This window comes from Vulpes lagopus, chromosome 11 (assembly GCF_018345385.1).
Source record: "Vulpes lagopus strain Blue_001 chromosome 11, ASM1834538v1, whole genome shotgun sequence".
NCBI lineage: Eukaryota > Metazoa > Chordata > Mammalia > Carnivora > Canidae > Vulpes > Vulpes lagopus.
The window spans coordinates 34,315,549-34,336,628 of NC_054834.1; the positions used below are offsets into that span (position 1 = coordinate 34,315,549).

The following is a 21,080-nucleotide window of genomic DNA, read 5'->3' on the forward strand; positions in this document are numbered from 1 at the left end:
ACAGAATTCATTTCTACTTGATATCCCCAACACAGCATGCAAAGATAAAAGAAAAATTAGAAAATTTAAAATATCAGTTGCCTGATTGTTCTTTTTTAAAACACTTTTTTAAGATTAAAATTATATTTGCTGTGAATTCATTTAGATCCTTCAAAAAATGTACAGTCAGCTTCTAGGCTGAATGGCTAATCTTGTGCATATAAAACTAAAATTCAAGTCTGGAATTTTTGTTACTGTGGGGTTCATATAAGTTCATATAAGCTCCTATAAATTCAGTATAGCATTGAACTACTGGTGTGTGTTCATAGCAGTCTGCAGTTCACTACTTGTTTTTAAAAACAACAGCCTTGAATAAATAAATAAGTAAATGAAAGTTGCATTCTTTTTTTTTTTTTTTTTTGAAAGTTGCATTCTTAAGAGCAGGTTTATCGTGCAGCATGGGGGGAAGAAAGTTTTGCTTGCTATGGTGAATTTATGGTCTTTTAAGCGTGTATGTATGTGTGTGTTTATCCCTAACTTAGAAAAATAATAGTAATATTAGGAGACGTTTTTGCACATGTGGTCTGTAAAAATAGTTTGAAAGGCTGGCAGGATGTATCTGTGACTTTCAATCTCTGTATCCCTGAGAGGATGTATGTCTAAGATACAATGAGGCTTGATTTCCAGTATTTTTTATTGTGTTTATGCTGCTTAATAAATAAACATTGAATTTCTGATAGGCCTTTAGTTTACTTAGAGTCACAAGAGTTGCAGTTGATACTCTTGCAGTTTTTTTCCTCATTATAAATTAATACAATTTTAGTAAAATCCAAACATTTTAAAAGAATATAGAGTATTCTCAATAAATTGTATAAAAATGGTACTCTTAGTAATATGCAGTGTTTCAAGGTTAGTTCAGGTTATTTAGCATTGAACTCATGAATTTGTGAGTAAAATTTTAAGCAGAGTACATTATACCTATCACATAAATTAACAAGTCATCATTTGCTTATGTGCTTGCATTTCACTTCAGATGATGGGGTTGACTCCTATGGCAGAGTCATGGGAAGAGATATGATGTACTCAAAACTTTTTTTTTTCCTATTTTTTTTAAGGACTTGGCTGTGTTACTGAGGCTTGATGAAAAAGAACTGCTTAAACTCCAGGCATTACTAGAGAAGTACAAAGAGGAAAAAACCAGAACTACTACTGTCCGATTTTCTGATGATAAAGATGGTGTGTTGCCTGTAAAAACATTCCTGGAATATTTAGAATATGAGAAAGATGTGATCAACATAAAGAAGATAAGTGAAGAAGAGTATGTGGCTTTAGGTAGGTGGAATGATAAACTGCTCTTTGAATCCTGTGTCTTCCAGAGGAAAGCCTGGGAAGAGTTTACAGCATCTCAAAGACTTAGTTTGTTATAAAATTAACCTAAGAATTTAATGTATACTGAAAAGTTAATAAAAGATACTCTGGATATGTAGGCACTATGTCATAAGTTTTATTGGCTGATACATATACTAAAGAGACAGTGTTAGATATGTAATGATTTGCTTTCTGCTTTAAAGTCAAGCAAAATTGAGACATTAATTTCTTTTCCTCTCATGCTGTTTTGCTTCTCTGGGGATCCTGATTCAGTTCAGGAAGAATGTTAGTCCAAATGATAAGTAATCACTGGCTAATGCATTTTGCTTTTGTTTTACTACTAGGCAGTTTCTTTTTTTGGAAGTGTTTGCATGGAGAAAGCTCTACCGAGGATATGTGTCACACTCTGGAATCAGCTGGACTTAGCCCTCAGCTGTTGTTGGTAAGCTTTCTTGTTTTTGCACGTTCTTCATCCCTGCTCATGTCATCCAGAAGTGTCAGTTCTTTTTTTTTTTTTTTTAAACCATTGTTTAAACCACATCATAGAACATATATGAAAACCTTCCAAAAGTGACCGAGGAAATTTATAATCATTATATTTAATTGAGTAATATTATTTTATTTTTCTGATTCCCTCTAAATGATAGCAGGCATATTCCATGGTCAGCCTAAAATTAATTTAAAATCTGACATGTATAGCAGATTCTGATCACCAGTGAAAATGATCACATTAGAAGTAAAAAAGATCTTTAGGGAACAAGATCAACTTCCCCTTAGAGCAATATGGAATTGTTACCAAACATTCCCAATTTTGAATATAGGTTAGGGTTTAGTCTCTGTGCTATAATAAATGTAAAACAAAAGAATCACTCAGTAGAAAATGACAACACTAAATGTTTGCCCTTCTGCACAGGACAGGGGAGGTGAGCTTGCTGTCCTCCCTTCTCTTTAACCTAACCTCTCACATACTCACATACATATTCCATGTCCCCACTAACACCTTACATTTTGTTCAGGATCTGGGCAGTCTCCTCTGTGAGCTTGATGACTATGTTCATGTATTGTTTTAACTGAACATTTACATCCTTTAAAAACAAATTCCATTTTTTGTTATAGTATGTATGTCAAGAAGTAAGGCACTTAAAGATATACATAGGTTGTACATAGGTATTCATAACCAACTTTATTTGTAATAGCCCCAAACTGCAAACTATACAAATATCCTTTGGTGAGTGAATGGCTAAACTGTGGTACACCTTTACCATGGAATACTCCTCAACAATAAAGAAGATTAACTATTGATTCACACAATACCTTGTGAATGAACCACAAGGAAAATACACTGATTAGAAAAATGCCCATCTTAGAAAGACATGTACTTGCATGATTCCATTTTTGTAACAGTCATGAAATAGCACTGTTCTAGAGATAGAGAAGAGGTTAGTGGTTGCCAACAGTGAGGGATGAGCGAGGGGAGTGATGGGTTGGCTGTAAAGTGTTGACACAGGGAGTCTTATGCTGCTGTACATAGTTGAGTGCTTGATCGTGGTGATCAAAAGCTACACATTTGATAGAATTGCATGCACACACACATGGGTGCATGTGTTACTGGTGAAATTTGAATAAGCTCTGTGGATTTTACCAATGTTAATTTCTTGATTTTGGTATTGTGTAGGATGTCAGCATTAGGGGAGGCTGTGGAAAGGATGCGTGGGACTTTGTTGTGCATTTTTTTATACCACTAGTGAATCTGTATTATAAAATTAAAAAAAAAGAGGTATATCTTATTCAGACTTGAGTACAGAATACTTATTTTTACTTTGTGTTCAATAGCATCAATAAAATGCATTAGATTTGGGGTTCAAGAGACCTTGGGAAAAAATGAACCTCACATCTTACCTCAAGCCATACGTAAAGATTAACTCAAAATGGAACATAAATATAAGAGCTAAAACTATAGAACTTACAGAAGAAAACATAGGAGAAAGCTTGATTTGGGCAGAGATTTCAAGGGATGCCAAAAAGCATGAACCTGAAAAAAATATTGATCAATTACACTTCATCAAAATTTAAAACTTCTCTGTTTTAGAATTGTTAAGAAACTGAAAGGCAAACTCTTCCTTTAAAACTTACTTAACTTATTTAAATGAATTGAATATACATTAAGAAAGAATTTGTACCATTCAATAATAATACAGTAAGGAAAGCAAATGATTTGAACAGTCACATCACCAAAAAATATACATACAAATGGCAAATGGTCACCTGAAAGGTGGTCAGCATCACTCGCTATTAGGAAAATACCACATAAAACCACAGTAATCTCTATCTCACGAAGGTGACTAAAATGAAGACTACTTACTAGTAGCATTAAGTGTTGAAGATGTGGAAATCAACTGTCACCACGGTAATGGGAATGCCAACTAATGCAACTTTGGAAAATAGTTAAAAAGTTTCCAGGACACCTGGGTAGCTCAGTTGGTTAGGCATCTGCCTTTTGTTCAGGTCATGATCCCAGGGATTGAGTTCCATGTTGGGCTCCTTCCTCAGCAGGAAGTCTGCTTCTCCCTCTCCCTGCTCATGTTTTCTATCACTTGCTCTTGCTCTTTCTCTCTCAAATGAATGAATGAATGAATGAATGAATGAATGAATGAATGATCCTTTTAAAAAGTTTCTTATAACGCTGAACAGAGATTTACCATAAAATACAGCAATCTCAGTCCTAGGTATTTATCTATGAGGAATGAAAATATGTTCACAAAGATTTGGAATAAAATGTTAACAGCAGTTTTGTTCATTATAGCTCAAAGTGCAAACAGTCCACATACCCACCAACTGATAAGTGGATAAGTTATGGTATATCCATACAGTGGAATGAACTGATATGCAAAATAACTGTGTAATAAATAAATGAATGAATCTCAAAAGCATCACACTAAGTGAAAAGATCCAGAAACAAGACTACCTACTGTATGATTTTAGTTGTATGAAATACTAGAATAAGCAAAAATATAGTGACAGAGCAGATGGGCTTTTGTGGAAGATGAGGGTGGGACTAGCCCCAGGGAACTTCAGAAGGTGAAGATATGCTTTACTGTGTTTTTGGTGTTGGCTACCCAACTTAAAATGAGTGAACTTTATTGTAAACATGTATGTGTTGTAATAATGTGATATGTAGGAAATGTCACTATTTTAAATCTATAAAGCTGTGATCTGTAAGTATATATATTATTGTGCTATAGAATTTATAAAATGAGTTCTAATTTTAAATTCTTTTTAAAATTCTCTGACTCTGAGAGATTGTATTTCATGCATTCCAAATGAGTGGTCGCTTTTTCCTTTGCTTTTCTCAAATACTTTGTGGTTAGGTGGTGGTGTTTTTTTTTTCTTAAGTATTCTATCAATAGCTGAATGCTTTTAAGCAGTTGCGTAAGTTTTTAAAATCCTATTGAGTACAGAGAAATGCATTTTCACTGAAAGCATGTAATTAATAGTAATGAATCAGAAGGAAAGGGGAAACCCCTTCAAAAAAAAAAAAACAAAGCTCAAGAATTAAAGTAAGGAATTGCATACAGGGGTGCCTGCGAGGGTCAGTGGGTTAAGTGACTGCCTTGAGCTCAGGTCATGATCCTGGGGTCCTGGGATCGAGCTCCGAGGTGGGCTCTCTGCTTAGTGGAGAGCCTGCTTCTCCCTCTCCCTCTGCCTGTCCCCCACCCCCACCCCTCGCCCCTGCTCTTGCTCTCTTTCTCTTTTGCTCGCTATCTCAAATAAAATATTTTAAAAAGAAAAAGAAAAATTGAATGTACAATAAGACAAGCTTTTTAAACAAGCCTGCTTAGTCATTTTGGTCATATTGATCAGAGAAAACAGCAGCCAGCACATTCAGGCTGTGACTAAGCTGCCTGGCCTTGGACAAATCAAGTGCAGGGGTTCCGTGTGCCGACTTAGTGAGTATGCATCTTGCTTACATCTTGCTGATTCCCAAAGCCGTTAGTGCCAGTGCCAAAATATTAACTGATGACATTTTTAAATTTAAGAATTTAAATTTAAAATTAAATTTTAAATTTCAAATAGTTTTTTTTTAAAAAGAATAAATGTCTATTGTATTACATAAAAAGAGTAGTAGATATTTTTAGGAATTAGGCATATAAAAGTCATAAATAAAAGGTGTTAGGTCTTTCAGCAAAATATATTATTGGTGTTATAAAGACATTTGAAATGCTAATAATGTTCCTATTTTCTGAAATATTTAAATGGGGGTTTTATTGGAATTATGTTCGTGAAGAAACTTGCTATCTATTATCTAGTTTGTGTGTATATATTTTTTTGGTTTGTGTATATTGACAACTTTTGAGATAGTTCTAGATGTATTATGCTCACCGATTTTTCTGTAAAACTTACATTTGATTTAGTCAGTATTTTATTATATTGCAATTCACAGACAATAGCATGATAGTTTTTAAAGTGTTTAAAACTATAATTACCTTCAGTGGAATTTTATCAAGTTTTAATTCTGTGTACAAAATAGACCTAATTTTCAGGAAAGACTAGAAAATAAGGCTCATTCAGAAAACTGACAAAATAAGTTTAAGTAGAGACAGGGCTAACAGATGGCTTCTTCATGTTCTGTCAGCATTTCTGCTGAATGAAGGATTAAAACATCTGGGATGTTAATATCACAGGAAGAGGATATTTAGCAAAAAGTAAAGTTCATTAGGCATTAGAAATATCTACCAAGAACCTGAGGGATTTTCTGTTTCATTCTTACATACAGTTTTTACCAAGTCTTAGATACTGCTTGACTTAGAAAAGAGAAATTAACTAAATTTCCTCTCAAAATTTCTCTTAATAAAAATCTAATACTCACATATCACCTGGTAATATGTCAATTTGTGACATTTATATGTAAAATAACATAGTATACATTTATAATATGAATATCCACACTATAAATAATATGTGACATTCTTTGCTATTCTTTGAAAGGATATTTTATATTTACTACTTCTAGAGATTGCTATCTTCTGTATATTGTCTTTTTATGTTATGTATATCTATATGTTTTTATATGGTATCTTATCTCTGTATTCTCTTTGATTATTTTTCTCTTTTTACCTTAAATTTTCCGGAAGCTTAATAAATAATCTATTGCTTTTAAGTGATACTAAAATTATATCATTGTGTTCTGATGGCTCTCGTGGCATCCCCTGTTTCACACTGACTTTTTAGATGCTAACTGAAGCATAACTGATTAGATTTTTCAAGTTAATGAAAAACAAGGGGAACATCCACTAGGTTATAAGCAAAGATTACCTTGCATCAGAGTTAGAAACAGGGCTGACAGAGAGAGATAGAAGGAGAGTTAAACAGAACAGGGTTTTTTGTTTCAGGATTTACTAAATAAAGGTGATGGTAGATAGGGGGAGTGGTTAGTTGGAGAGAAAAATAGAAGAGTTTATAGTATGAACAGAGATTCAGGTCGTGGCATTTAATTTGTCTAAGTATGATTTAGTCTGCAGTAACCCTTTGGGTTGTCCATGTTTTGAGCATTTTGAAACTTTGTTGCTGGTGTAGAGATGAATCAAGCTTTGCAAGACATAAACCCATAGATGTGTTTAGAAACCTGGTGTGCTCTTAAAATATTCCTGGTCATATATTTTGTGCCTAAAATTAATCAGAATGAACCCAAAAGATAAATTCTACCTTCCCCCCTCATTTCCTTTTGATTTGTTTTCATAGCCCATGTGTGTTCAAAATACCAAGACAGGCTGTTTTCCAATTGGTTTTGGAGTGTCTTTGTTGCCTATACAGGCAACTCATTTTTTAGCTTGCCTAGTAGTTATAATAAGTAGCAGTGTTGTGTGAGGTAAGGAGAAGGTCAAGAAGAGAAGAGGGAATCACCTTTATAAGTGGATAAAATCAGTCAAAATTTTGTGGACCACACAGGGTGTGTTGTGTGGCAAGTGGAATGAACGTGGTATAATATGACCCCATTTTTATCAAGCAGTGACCACCTCTCCCCCATGCCAGCCCCATAATGCTCTGTGTATAGCTGTACTTAGAAATACACAGACAAATATGAAAGCACATGTCTTACACATATATTGTCTTACAAATCTACAAATTATGAAAGCCCATGTTTGGTTATAAAAAAAAAAAAACAGGTTTCTGGATAGGATGAGATAGAAAGGAGGCTGACATAGGAAGGGACATAGAGGGTTAAACTGAAAAAGGAGAATAGACTCCTTTTGAAAGTGTATTTTTTACTTGTACATATTATACATACATGCCTATATATACAGGTACAGTTTTTTAAAGAGAAAAAAAACATGCATGTGAGAGTCAGGCACATCTTGGTTCAGACTTCAGTCCTGACTCATTAGCTATATGGTGCTGGGTAAGTTACTTTTCCTTTTCATCATTTGTAAAATCCGGGAGACCATCCCTGCCACAAGGTTGTTGGGATTGACCAGGGTGATGCCTGGCAAGTACTTCCATCTTCTGGCCTTTGAGTTGTTCTCCTAAGTTAATTTCCTTCACACACTACTTCAACTTCTACTTTTCTGAATTTTTGAAAACTATTTGTACTAATATATTTAAACTGGTAGTCAACCTTTTATTTTCAAGGTTTTTTTTTTCTTACATGAATGTCCTGCAGAATTAAAGCAACCACGCCTTTCATAAACACCCGTACTGGCAGGTGTGATGCCATGCCATTCAACTTCTCATAATCCCAGAATTATCTATGTACACATTTTGTACATCTTAAAATATTTAAAAAGATATTTTGGTTCATAGGCATCTTAAAAGTCACTTATATTGACTTCGGTGTTTTTGCTTAAAATCTGTTTCTCATGACTTATTAGTGAGTTAAAAACTAGAATCTGATAGTTTACATACCTGTTCACCATTGCCAAGTCCACAGCACCTTGTGGCCAATGTCGAATAAGGTCCACAGCTCCAGATCCTTCCTTTCCTCCAATCAGCCGAGTGGCTTCTTGCCAATCTACAGCTAATTTAGGCTAACTTGGTAGTAATCTTTCTGGCAATATGCTCCCTAATCAAAGCTTAACCTGGAAGGCAGTACTTATCCCAAAGAAGAAATGGAAATGGTGAAATTTACATATCTGACAGATGATAAAGAATCTCTTAAGTAGACAGAGTACCCTGTTCTACCCCTCATGTTATGTGACGTAATAAGCAGCCCCTTATTTTTCACCCTGAAGGATGAAATCACTCATAAACACATGTGTTCTCTTGAAAATTACAATATTTTGTTTTTCTTATTACTGAGAATGACTTAAATTTAATTTCAGTCTCTGCTCCTGAGTGTTTGGCTTTCTAAGGAAAAGGATATTTTGGATAAACCACAATCTGTGTGCTGTCTTCATACGATGCTGTCCCTCCTAAGCAAGATGAAAGGTAACATGCTGGTGGATGTTGCAGTTCCGTGGGCCCTGAGATGCAGGCTGCTGCTCTTAGAGATGTAGATTATTATATGAAAAACCACATAAATGGGAGGGGAGGATGCTTTCTGTTAGTAAAAGGAGTGTATGCTACAGTATCCAGAACATTTCTCTAGGGATCTTTTAAAAAATATTTAAAAATATTTCTATTAATATTTCTATTAATAAATAGAAAGCTCTCAATGCATTCAAAGTATGCTTTATAAAAATTAAATTCATACTTCATCATCAAAAATAATGTGATACAGGCAGCCTGGGTGGCTCAGTGGTTTAGCGCCACCTTCAGCCCAGGGTGTGATCCTGGAGACCTGGGATCAAGTCCCATGTTGGGCTCCCTGTATGGAGCCTGCTTCTCCCTCTGCCTGTGTCTCTGCCTCTCTCTCTCTCTCTTTCTCTCTCTCTGTCTCTGTCTCTCTGTCTCTCATGAATAAATAAATAAATCTTTTAAAAAATGTGATATGAACAAAGCATTTTTATTTTTTATTTTTTTAAAGATTTATTCATGAGAGATGCAGAGAGAGAGAGAGAGAGAGAGAGGCAGGCAGAGGGAGAAGCAGGCTCCATGCAAGGAGTCTGACATGGGACTTGATCCCCGGTCTCCAGGATCAATCACATCCTGGACTGAAGGTGGCGCTAAGCCGCGAGCCACCGGGGCTGCCCTTTATTTATTTTTTTAGTAAGATTTTATTTATTTATTCATGAGAGACACACAGAGAGAAAGAGTTAGAGACACAGGCAGAGAGAGAAGCAGGCTCCATGCAGGGAGCCCGATGTGGGACTCGATCCTGGGTCTCCAGGATCAGGCCCTGGGGTGAAGGCGGTGCTAAACCGCTGAGCCACCGGGGCTGCCTGAACAATGTATTTTTAATTCATTGAGATAAATCATATGATCTTTGGTAGAGGTAATTTTTAAAATTCTTTTTGACCTCATTAGAATAATCTATTTTATATTATATATAATATATATAGTCTGTTTTACTAGAACATTATTTAACATTTTATTAAAACATTCAATAGTAGTTTTCAGCAATGATGAAAATATTCCAGAGATTTAAATATTCCAGAGATTTAAAGTTGATTCAGAAGCAAAACAACTAACACAACCTAAATAAATGGAATATAAATATTCTGATAAAAGAAGTTGTGGAAGGTGCTTGGGTGACTCGGTTAAGCATCTGCCTTCTGCTCAGGTCATGATCCTGGAGTCATAGGATCAAGCCCCATGTCAGGCTCCATGCTCAGCAGGGAGCCTGCTTCTCCCTCTCCCTCTGCCTCTTATGCTTATGCTCTCTCTCTCTCTCTTTCTCTCTCTCTCTCTCTCTCTCTGTCAAATAAATAAAATCTTTTAAAAAGTTGTGAATTTCTTTTCTAATTCAGAAATATACAAGTATATCACTGAGATATTTAGTTTCAGTGTATGTTTAATGTTAAAGATTGAACAGAAAGAATTGACAAGTTGAGTTTCTTTAACTTTCTCCTTTTGCCTTTAGTGGCCATCGACGAGACCTGGGATTCCCAGTCTGTGTCCCCTTGGTGGCAGCAGATGCGCACAGCTTGTATTCAGTCTGAGAACAATGGCGCTGCCCTGTTGTCTGCACATGTTGGGCATTCCGTTGCCGCACAGATCTCAAACAGTATGACTGAGAAAAAAGTAAGTGAGAAAGGGGCGTACCTGTCCTTGGATAAGCTGGATTTGTACCTGCCCAGCCTGCTGAGGGGCTGCTTTGCCTTGCCTGGGGCTGCAGTGTCTTTGGTGTTATGGAACATCTCGAGTTTGAAATGTGTGTCCAGCAGGTTCTCATTTGTCTTTTGCGGAGTGAGGGGTGCAGCCCTTAACTTGTTTATTCAGATGACATGCATATTTGAACTTTTCCATTACCTCGTACTTTTCATCTCGAGGGGAAAAGTACTGTAGTTGGAGGGCAGAGATGTGACTCTGCCAATGGCACGTGATTTGTGGTAAGTCCCTTAAACATGAGCTTCCTGCTTCAGGTTCCTCATCTGAAGGGGGTCAGGGTTAGACTGCATTATTTCTGAGGTCCGTTGGTACTCTGAAGTTCTGTAGTTGTATTTATAGCCCTCCGCTTTTATAAACAAAAGTTGTTTTGGGCAAGTAGTGTTGAAGGATTCAAATAAAAGTTTTCTTTTGACCTTTTGCTTTGTGGTTTTCCCTCATCTCTTGAAGACTCAAATTTATTTAAAAAAAAAAAACGAAACAGGCATCTCTTGTATCTCATGGTAGATCAAATAATTTTTTTCTAGAGGGATGTTGCATTTAATCAGATGAGTCACTGAAATAGGCCTGTAGAGATTCACTTAACATTGTGAATCTCAGTAGTATGTATGCTAAATTTAATATTACTGGCCTAAGATGTTTATGATAATGGAGAGAAAAGAAATTTGAGACACATTTTGTATATTGGTGGGTGCGTTCTCAAAAGTACACTACCAGCACTATCCCGGTACTGACAGAAAAAACCGTGGCCCTTGTCAAGGATGGCTCTGCACACTTGTCGAAGTACACACTGGGTGAATCAGGCGTTGCTGCAGGTCTTTCTGTAAATGTCCAAACTCTGTCACTGTTGCCCGCGAGTCAGTCATGTTCCATCCAGCTCCGTAGTAATATTCGGGAATCTGCATCTGTGTGCTGCTGTGATGTATCCTTACTGTCCGTCAGCTTTCAAGTTAAAAGCTCATTTAAGTGAATGCTGATCCAGAATCTTTGCCAGAATATCACCGGTACATTTTGTGTTAGTTTTCCCAGACAGTTTTGGGTGCTGATTCTGAGGCCCTCACTGATTCCTGGGAGGCCCTTTCTCTTGACACTGAGTATTGGAAGCTTCTGCTGAAACAGCTGGAGGATTGTCTCATACTTCAGACCCTACTTCACAGCAAAGCAAACACATCAACCTGCAAAGTGTCGTCGCTGCAGGCTGAGCCACTCCCGAGGCTTTCTGTCAAAAAGTTATTAGAAGGAGGAAAGGGTAAGCTGATGTTTATTTATTTGAGCATTGTGCCTATGTATCTGTATGTTATGGTGTGGGCATTTCTGGTAGTTTTTATAGAAATGATGCAAGAATAAGGGAGGAGAAATATATTCAGATTTTAAAAAATTAACCCACCACATATTTCTTCTCAGTCAACCTTCTCAGAGTCTTATCTTGTTGGTCCCCTGCTCAGGAATCCCCACTACTTCCTCTGCCTTAGAAAATTAGCCATTCTCAAAGAGTGGTCAAGAGGACCTCAAGAGCCCTCCCTTTCCCAACTTCATGTCTGTGGGAGGCTAGATTTCCCCCCTGTGCTGCAACCAGAACAGATCACAGTAGATGGAATGCAGAAGTTGATTGGAGAGGGAGGCGCCTGGGTGGCTCAGGCCATTATACTTCTGACTCTTGATTTTGACTCAGGTCATGACATCAGGTTGTGAGCCCTGCGTCTGGTTCCACACTCAATGGAGAGTCTGCTTGGGATTCTGTCTCCCTCTTCCTCTGCCCCTCCCCTCCACCCTGCAAGCTCTCGAGCTCTCTCTTTCTCTCTCAAATACATAAATCTTAAAAAAATAATAATCTGATTGGAGAATCCAGTTATAAGGAAAACAAAGAGGTTTGCAAAGATGTAGTGTTATTCCTCTCACTATATGTCTTTTCTTGCTTTGGGATATAGAGTTATTTTCATAAAATGTTACTAACATGTAATAGGTTTATCATTTGTATTTAAAATGAATTAATAAAAATATTTTAAATTTTCTGTTTTGATTTCTAATACCATAAATATCAACAAATATGACCCATAAGCTAAAGTTCTTCATCAGTAATTTTTAAGAGTTTAAGGAGATCCCAAGACTAGAGAAGTTCTGGAACAAATATAAACACCTTCTGTAAGAACTTTTCGCTTCCAACCCATTTTTCCATTTCTTGCTTGTTGCTTGATTGTGGTTTGAATGAAGCATCTGTGATTTCCCGTCTCTGGATCTGAGCCTTCCCCCCCAACCCACCTGTCTCATGCTAGATTCTAAATTGTACTTACTCCCCATTCAAGGCCTAGCTCAAAAGCTACCTCCTCCAAGAAACTGCTCATGATCCATCAGCTGCAAATTTTCTCTTCTTCCTAATTTCCACAGAACTTTATACTTCTGTGATTTATTACTGTTTACTGTCCTGGAATCATTGTGTTCCTGTGCTTATATCCTGCACAACTGTAAACATCTTAAAATTTTAGTTGTCCTTATGTTACTTTCTTTTTACCAGCAGCTCTGTCAGTCATTTGATACTGGAATGTCTGTATTCCTGGATTTATAAATATCCATATATTTATAGATTTTTATATAGTTAACTTGTTTTCTCATTCTTTATAAGATTTGTAAGCTTTGGCCTGAGAGGCAGGCTTTAGGAGCTGGTCTCAAGGAACATAGGCTGTGGATGCCATCTTGGCCTTGTCTCAGTTTGCCAGTATAACCAGAAAGAACTTAGACACTTGTATGGAACCCTGATTTTGGTGACTGCCACCCAGGGGACACCTCCAGATCACCTGGCTCTGGTGACCAGTGGGGCTTATGCTTGCAGGTCTCACAGGACTATATAGATTTACATACTTTTTAAAAGCTGATGCCTGATAGGGCACCTGGGTGGTATAGTCAGTTCAGCATCTGACTCTTGGTTTTGGCTCAGGTCTTGATCTCAGGGTTGTGAAATCAAGCCCCATATCGAGCTCTGTGCTCAGCCTGGAGTTTGCTTGAGATTCTCTCTCTCTCTCTGCCCCTCTCACTTGTGTTCTCTCTCTCTTTCAAATAAATAAATCTTTTTAAAAACAACAACTGGTGCTTGAGGGTTCTGGCTTTCTGTCAGCCTGAATCAGGTTGTTAAGATCCTCCCTTATGGGACACTGGCAGGTCTTGGCATATCCTCAGCTCCTGGGAACTATTAAAAATATACTGGGTAGCTTGGATAAGCCCAGAGGTTTGAGAGACAACCAAGAGCCAAGGCAGGATTGAATGACAATCAATTGAATGCATCTCCTACACAAGGCCACTCCTTCGAGACTGGGGGAGGTGGGTTCCATCTGCTGTGTAGAAACCAACACAGAGCTTCAAGAAAAAGGAAGAAATAGAGAAATAGGTTCCAGTGAAAGAACAAAATAAAACTTGAGAGAGGGGTGGAAAAAAACAAACCTTAATCAAATGGAGATGAGTCATTTACCTGATAAAAAGTTCCATGTTATGATCATAAAAATGCTCACCAAACTGGAGAGAAAAATGGATGAACACAGTGATAACTTCAAGGAGATGGAAAATAAAGGAAAGGACCAAGTAGAGCTGAAGAATACAATCCCTAAACTCAGTATCCCCTAGAGGGTTTCAGCAGCAGACTCGGTGAAGCAGAAGAAAGGACCAGTGAACTCAAAGACGGGGGTGTAGAACTCACCCAGTCAGACTGTTACAGAGGTAAGTTGTTACATCTAAGCTCATGGTAACCACACAGCAACAACGTTTAGTAAATACGCAAAAGGGAGGGAGGACTATAAGCACACCACCAAAGAAAGTTATCAAACCACAGAGGAAGAGAGCAAGAAGAATAAAGGAAGAAAGGAACTGTGAAAACAGAAAACAATTAGCATGGCAACAAGCAGATACCAATCAGTAATTAATTATAAATGTGCTAAATTCTCCAGTCAAAAGACAGAATGTGGCTGAATGGGTAAAAAAAAAAAAAAACAAAAACAAAAACAAAAACAAAACCCTACATACATGCTGCCTTGAGACTCACTTTAGATAAGTCAACACACACAGACTGAAATTGAAAGGATGGGAAAAGATACTCCATGTGAATGGGAACCTTTTTTTTTTTTTTAAGTTTAAATAAGTTTTTTTTTTAAAGGCCTGTGAAAAATTCTGAATTGTAAATCCTACGCTCCATGGTGCCACCTGCTGATAGGGTAGGACCGTCACTGTGACATTAACCTAAGTAACAGAATTGAGGGTTTGATTCTGGAATGGAAACAACCAAATGATTTGCGAGTCAAACCTAAGAAATTGGAGTACCCAGCTCACTGCTGTCATTTATTATCACTGATAATTGTGATTTCACTGTGAAGTGTTCTTTTTGTAGAAAGGTTTATATTGAGTCAAAATAGGAAGAAAGACTAGGTTTTAGTAAATTACAGAAGAATGTATAATTTATTTCCGGTAATAAACAGAACTCTTTGTCTTGAGTGTTTTTCAGTTTACATTTATAATTTTTTGACAAACACGAGGTAGCACCATGGTTCTTAGACATGGCTAAATTTTGCCCTTAAGTATTCCATGTAGACAAATTAGTTGACTATTAAAAGTAATATGTTGCCCTAAAAACCCTAGAAAGGCATCATGCTAATCAGTCTATTTCAATTATATTTAAATGAAAGTGTTTTAGGGGTGCCTGGGTGGCTCAGTCCATTAAGCATCTGCCTTCAGCATGGTTCTGGGATCTAGACCCAATGTCTGAGTTCCCTGCTCAATGGGGAGTCTGCTTCTCCCTCTCCCTATCCCCCTTCCCATGCTTATGCGCTCACTCTTGCTCACTCTCTTAAATAAAATCTTAAAAAAAATAAATGAAAGTGTTTTGAAGATGTATTATTCATCCTTTCATCTGTGTCTGGTACAATACGTTTTGAATTTGTGGACAATGATACTATGTGGTGAGCAGACAAATCTATATACTTGTATTTATCTAATAATTTATAGGAGTATAGAGATGCTTTTAGGTATCAGGTATCTCACTTGCCCTCACTGTCTTTGGTAAACACTGTAAATTTTCATTTTCTTTCTTGTCTCCAAACTGTAGGTGGCATTGCAGACAGTGTAGCCAAGTGGATATTTAAACAGGACTTCAGCCCTGCAATATTAAAACTGGCTAATAAGGAAAGAGATGCAGAAAACCCAGATGAATCCAAAGAAGGTATTAACAGAGGTTTATTTGAGGTGTCAGAGGTGGAGATGAACCTAGGAGCTATACCAGGTAATACATAAACATGAAGAAATATGCAATCAGAGCAGAGGAGAGGTGGCTGAGTCTTTGTTAAAGAAAGAATAACAAATATATTGCTCTCTTGTGGCTTTCAGACTTGCTGCATTTAGCCTATAAGCAGTTTCCTTGTAGCCTTGAGCTAGACGTGCTACATGCACATTGCTGTTGGGAGTATGTTGTTCAGTGGAATAAAGATCCAGAGGTAAGATTCTTGCTCTTTCTTTCATTTTAATTCTGTGGTTGTGCTCATGCTGTGCATATGTGGGACTGTTTGATTCAGGAACTTACTGTAAACACTGGACTTTCCCCTTTGGGATACCTCTGTTCTAGGAGATGTGCTAGGCCTTTTCTTGCATTCTCTCTCACAATCCTCACAGAGAACATGTGAGGTGTGGATATTGTCACGAGGAGAACACTAGGCTCAGAAAAGTTCAGTTCTATGCCCAAAGGCACATTGCTAAGTCAGGGTTTGGACCAGGATTTAAGTGTAGGTTTCTCTGTGGTTAAAGACACTGTGTTTTGTCCTACTCCCGGTTAGGTTATGGTAAGTATATTTTTTATTTACTTTTGAATTCCTACATGAGATGGCATATACTAGAAGGTTTTTAATATGATAGTTATCATGGTAAAAGGGTAAAGATCCCAATGTTAACTTAGTGTCTGCTTCTTTAGATATATATCCCTGTGTGTGTTCATCACTTCTCTTAGGTTTGCCTCAGAAAAATCAAGAAAGCCACGTTGTGTACAAGGCTGACTCTAGTCCAGGATTAGCCTAACTGCCCTTCCAGCTCTGTGCTGGAGCATGATTTTCTGCTGCTTTTCTCTCCAGGACATTCATAGTCTGCAGCAGAATAGGGAGAAGGGCCCTGGAATTTGTGACAGGAGACCTGGAATTTGTGACAAGTGTCTGCGTTTGGGCCAGTCACTGAATCTCTGAACCTGTTTGTTTCTCCCTCAACCTATTTAAAATGAAGGTGTCAATCCTTCAGGATTGATGCCAGGATCAAGTAAAATGTAAAAACAGGATAGATAGTCCTCTTTGCCAATAAGTCCTTCACTTCGGTCTGCCTGGTCAGTGCTCTGGTGAATTATCCCTCTCAAAGCAAAATATCGTCCTTATGTCAAGTTACATGTCTCACTAATGAACTAATTCACACACTAATACAATAATGATACTTTTCCTCCAAAAAGAATGTCTTTAATATATAATCACTTACATATTAAAGGAAAATATTTTTTAATATAAAATGCTTTAAACAAAGGAATGGTTTTTTGATCAATTAAATGTTAACCAAAAAGTGATGTTAGGACGGGGGGACCCCCTTGATGCCCCTTGAGTCACCCTCTTCAGTAGCCCACTCTGCAGCCAGAATGGCAATTATGTTGGGGCTCTCTACTTAAATGGAAAATTTTTCCTACATGAGAAAAGAATGTTAGGGCTATAATAAGGACAAAATAATTTCTAAAATCTGGATAAATTAATTCCAGATTCAGGTCTAACAAAGTGCTATGTAAGAGGAAAACTCTGTTTTACATCATTTGTTATTAACCAAAGGCAGCCTACAGACACAGAGAGCCACATCGCCTCTCCTCACTAGGTGTATGACCTCTGGGACACTTCTGAATCCTTTGTTCTTGATTTTCTACTAAAAGTAAATGAGGACTCTAGCTGTCTTATAAAGTTGTAGCAGTTTATAGAGAAAATGCATGTATCATGCCTGACGTTTTGATTAATGTTATCATTGTCCATTGAAATTGTTTACATTTCAAATAAGTGGTCATTTTTCTTTCTTTTCTTGTTAATTCTCCTTGCTCCATCCAACCCCTACCCCGGTTCCACCATTTTTCACACACAGCTTCATTAGGATCAAAACACTTGAAATCGCCTTTGGAAAATTGCTAACACCAGGATGTATTAGCAGAGGTGACATGTTTGATGTTTGTACAGCCTATAAAATTATTTAGGAACTATCTGGATAATCTCATCAGTTTTACATGCTATATTTGAGTGTTAATATGTAAGCAACTACCTTGATTAGAAGGAGTTGAATTTCTAACATCCTCTCTGATCATGTTTCCCATCATTGCTTTAGTTTTTTTCCTTGGCACCTATCACTAATCTACTATATATTTAGCTCCCTTGGTAGAATGTAACCTTAGTGAGGGCTAGGATTTGGGTCTCTGTTCATTACAGTATCTCTGGTGCCTCAAATAGCCTGGTGCATAGTAGTTGCTCAATAACTATTTGTTGAATAATGAATGAATGATATTTGTGAAGAAGTAAACTCAACATTTTCACATCTGTGTGAAATTCAAGTATTTATTAGACAAAATATTGCTGTTATGTACAAAATATTGCTGTTATGTACAAGCCACAGTAAATTTTGATTCCAGATGTCAGCATATATGACCTGGGGGTTTCTAGGCATCAGTCATCATATAGGTAATGTGAATTTAAGAGAGACCATTGACACTATCCTATGAAAAATCATCTCTTACCTAATACTTCCATGTTCTTATCACCACATTCTTTGACAGCTTCATGCAGAAATTTATGTAAAAAGTCACCATTTGTATTGGAAACATCTGTTAAATGATACTTCTTCTTTTCTCTCTCTCTCTTTTTCTCCCTCTATGTAAGGAAGCACGTTTTTTCGTTAGGTCGATAGAACACTTGAAGCACATTCTTAACGCGCATGTTCAGAATGGTAAGTAAATAGATGCTAAAACATAGCTGGTGGGGACCAAAGAAGCAGGAATCTTTAAGTTCACATTCTGTTCAGTTTTTATTTGATGGTGCTACCATCCAACACATAACTGTGTATGTGTATTGTGACGTGCAAAGCACTGGCTCTTTTAATTACTTGGAAAAATGCTATGCAGAAGGGGACGAGAGGGGAGAAGTAAGGAGAATATTAGACATAAACCACTGATTTTCTGTTTTGGTCACAGGTAGATAAGGAAAAGAGGGATGGGCTTCTCAGGACTGAAGTTGCTGATGAAAAAGTTAGGTAGCCAAGAGCCTAACAAACTACCTAGTACTTCTTTTTAAGTCCCTGTGACGTGGGGACTACTGATGTCTCCTTGACAAAATGTCACAAATTGTTATGGAAAAATTGTAAACAGGCTCCTGGGTCCATTAAATAGATAGATGGGTTTCCCTGGAAGAATTAATGGAGGAGCTTGGCACGAGCCTAGTTATTTTACTAAGTGGTAAAACTAGATGTTGAGCGACATAAGACGGAGGTATCAAGTTGGTGTCTGCGTGATGAATTTTGGGGAAGCTACTCATTTATTCTTTACCGGTACTACCTTCTCACAGGTGGTATGATTCAAATTGGAGAAATTCTAAAATATTTCTCTCATTTTATGTGACGAGAACTTGAAAATTTTATTTATTCATCTCTTAGATCTTACCTTCTTCTTAGGAGGAAAAAAGAAGATTTAAAGTGACTCATTTGGAAAATATGGTCTAGAGAATTCTATCCTTAGTTGTTAATTTAAAATTAAGTCACTACTAACTTCAGGCTAGTATTTATTTAAGTAAGAACTTACCCGTTTGTACAGTGAGTCAGCCTCCTGGCCTCCCCACAGCCTCTGAGGCCCTCACCCCTAGATACAGAAGCAGCCACCTGGGTAGTACTGACCACATGGGAAATGTCATGTTTAAGCTGCCTGACAGCACTTTCAGAAATGTTAATGCCATGGTTTATTGAGTATAGAAGCATATAGCATATATTTCTTGTTTGGTTTTTATGTTTTTATTTTTTAATACTTCCTTATATGTCACTTTAGTTAGTGGTTACATAGGTAAAAATTGATTTTGGGCATTGGGTTGTTTCTCTTGTTTAGCTATTTTGAATAATGCTGTTCTCAACACTCATCTTTGTGTTCCTTTAGACAGTAGAATCGCTGGGTCATATGGTAGACATGTAGTTAGCTTTAGAAGATATGTCCAAACAGGTGGTTTACCAAGTGGTTTCCAAGTGGTTTACCGCTTTCTGATGCCCCCAGCAATCTGTGAGCATTCCAGTGGTTTCCTTATCTTCTCCAACACTTGGTGCCATCTATTAAAAAAAAAATTTTTTTTTTTAGTCTTTGTGTTGGTTGTGTATTGAAATTTCTTTGTGATTTTAATTTGTATTTCTCCCATAACTAATTATATAATTATCTTTACACTTACTGGCCATTTAGATATCATCTTACGCAGCTCAGTTCTAATTATCATTGAAGATAAAGGTTTTTATTACTTTATAAATATCGCATAAAATGTAAGAAATGATATCTACATAAATAGCCCATATAGTTTTATAAGTTTAAGGAAGACAGTAATTTGTTAAGAATGATAAAATCGGAAACAGACAAGCCTTCTATTTACTACTTTTACTTGCCATCTAGGCATTGCTCTGATGATGTGGAATACGTTCTTGGTTAAAAGGTTTTCTGCTGCTACATACTTGATGGATAAGGTAATTTTAAATTTCATGTATGTGTTTATTTTGTTTCCTTGGTTATTGATACTAGAGTATTTACAGTGGGCCTTGTTAGACTATTTTTTATTTGATATTACATTTTACTAATGCTCAGTTAAATGTCGTGCCTAGTGCTGGCATTTTGATGACCTGGAGAAGAACCTTCCAGATCCTTGAGAGTACTGTACTTTAAAAGCCTCTAAGCAAAGAGAGTAGGACTCATGGTTGCTTGAGGGAAGGAGTTGCACCTTATTTTTAATTAAAGTGTACAGATGTACAATTTACTCTTCAATCTTTGGATGTAGGATCAAGGTATTTTCTTTGAATGGGGTCAGCTGCCATCCTACTTTTAAGTTTTCCTACGTAAAGCTCACCCCAAAGGCCTTGCATATGATTTCTAGATCCCAGTTCTTTAAAGTTGTGATGCAGTCTGAGTGCAAAATCTTTAGATTTTAAAATTTATGCTCTCATCTTTGTAGTTGCTTCCTCTGCATCTAATCCAGTAGAGCTAGGAGTCAGCTACTCTGTATGTCTTTAAAGCATGCAACCTAGTATAACAACTCCCTTTTTTTCCTCACATTTTATCAGTTACTTAAGTTACATAATTAGAATATTACATATTAAAACCAGCCTAAATAGCTTTAGGGACAAACATAGCATGTGGGCATAGAACTCAGCTGATGGCAGCTGCGAGCTTGCTGGGTGCCCTGGGCCCCATCAGTGTGTTCCCAGGCCAGTCAAGAATGTAAGTTTATCTAGCATCAGTTACGTGGATGTCAGGAGAGTTATCACTA

At 37.0% G+C, this 21,080-nt stretch overlaps 1 protein-coding gene across 3 annotated transcripts in view; it reads left to right on the forward strand.

Moving 5' to 3' along the window:
• The window catches only part of RAB3GAP2 (RAB3 GTPase activating non-catalytic protein subunit 2), a 97,774-nt gene that overhangs the window by 67,087 nt on the left and 9,607 nt on the right, over nucleotides 1–21,080 (forward strand). For 2 of the 3 annotated variants that reach the window (XM_041723650.1, XM_041723651.1), the window contains exons 20-28: nucleotides 1,095–1,311; nucleotides 1,692–1,789; nucleotides 8,664–8,769; nucleotides 10,304–10,464; nucleotides 11,569–11,797; nucleotides 15,632–15,805; nucleotides 15,910–16,016; nucleotides 18,456–18,522; nucleotides 20,213–20,283. In XM_041723650.1, the coding sequence (XP_041579584.1) occupies nucleotides 1,095–1,311; nucleotides 1,692–1,789; nucleotides 8,664–8,769; nucleotides 10,304–10,464; nucleotides 11,569–11,797; nucleotides 15,632–15,805; nucleotides 15,910–16,016; nucleotides 18,456–18,522; nucleotides 20,213–20,283 (1,230 nt within the window). The remainder of the gene's footprint in view (nucleotides 1–1,094; nucleotides 1,312–1,691; nucleotides 1,790–8,663; nucleotides 8,770–10,303; nucleotides 10,465–11,568; nucleotides 11,798–15,631; nucleotides 15,806–15,909; nucleotides 16,017–18,455; nucleotides 18,523–20,212; nucleotides 20,284–21,080) is intronic. The other variant, XM_041723652.1, reaches the window with a different exon arrangement.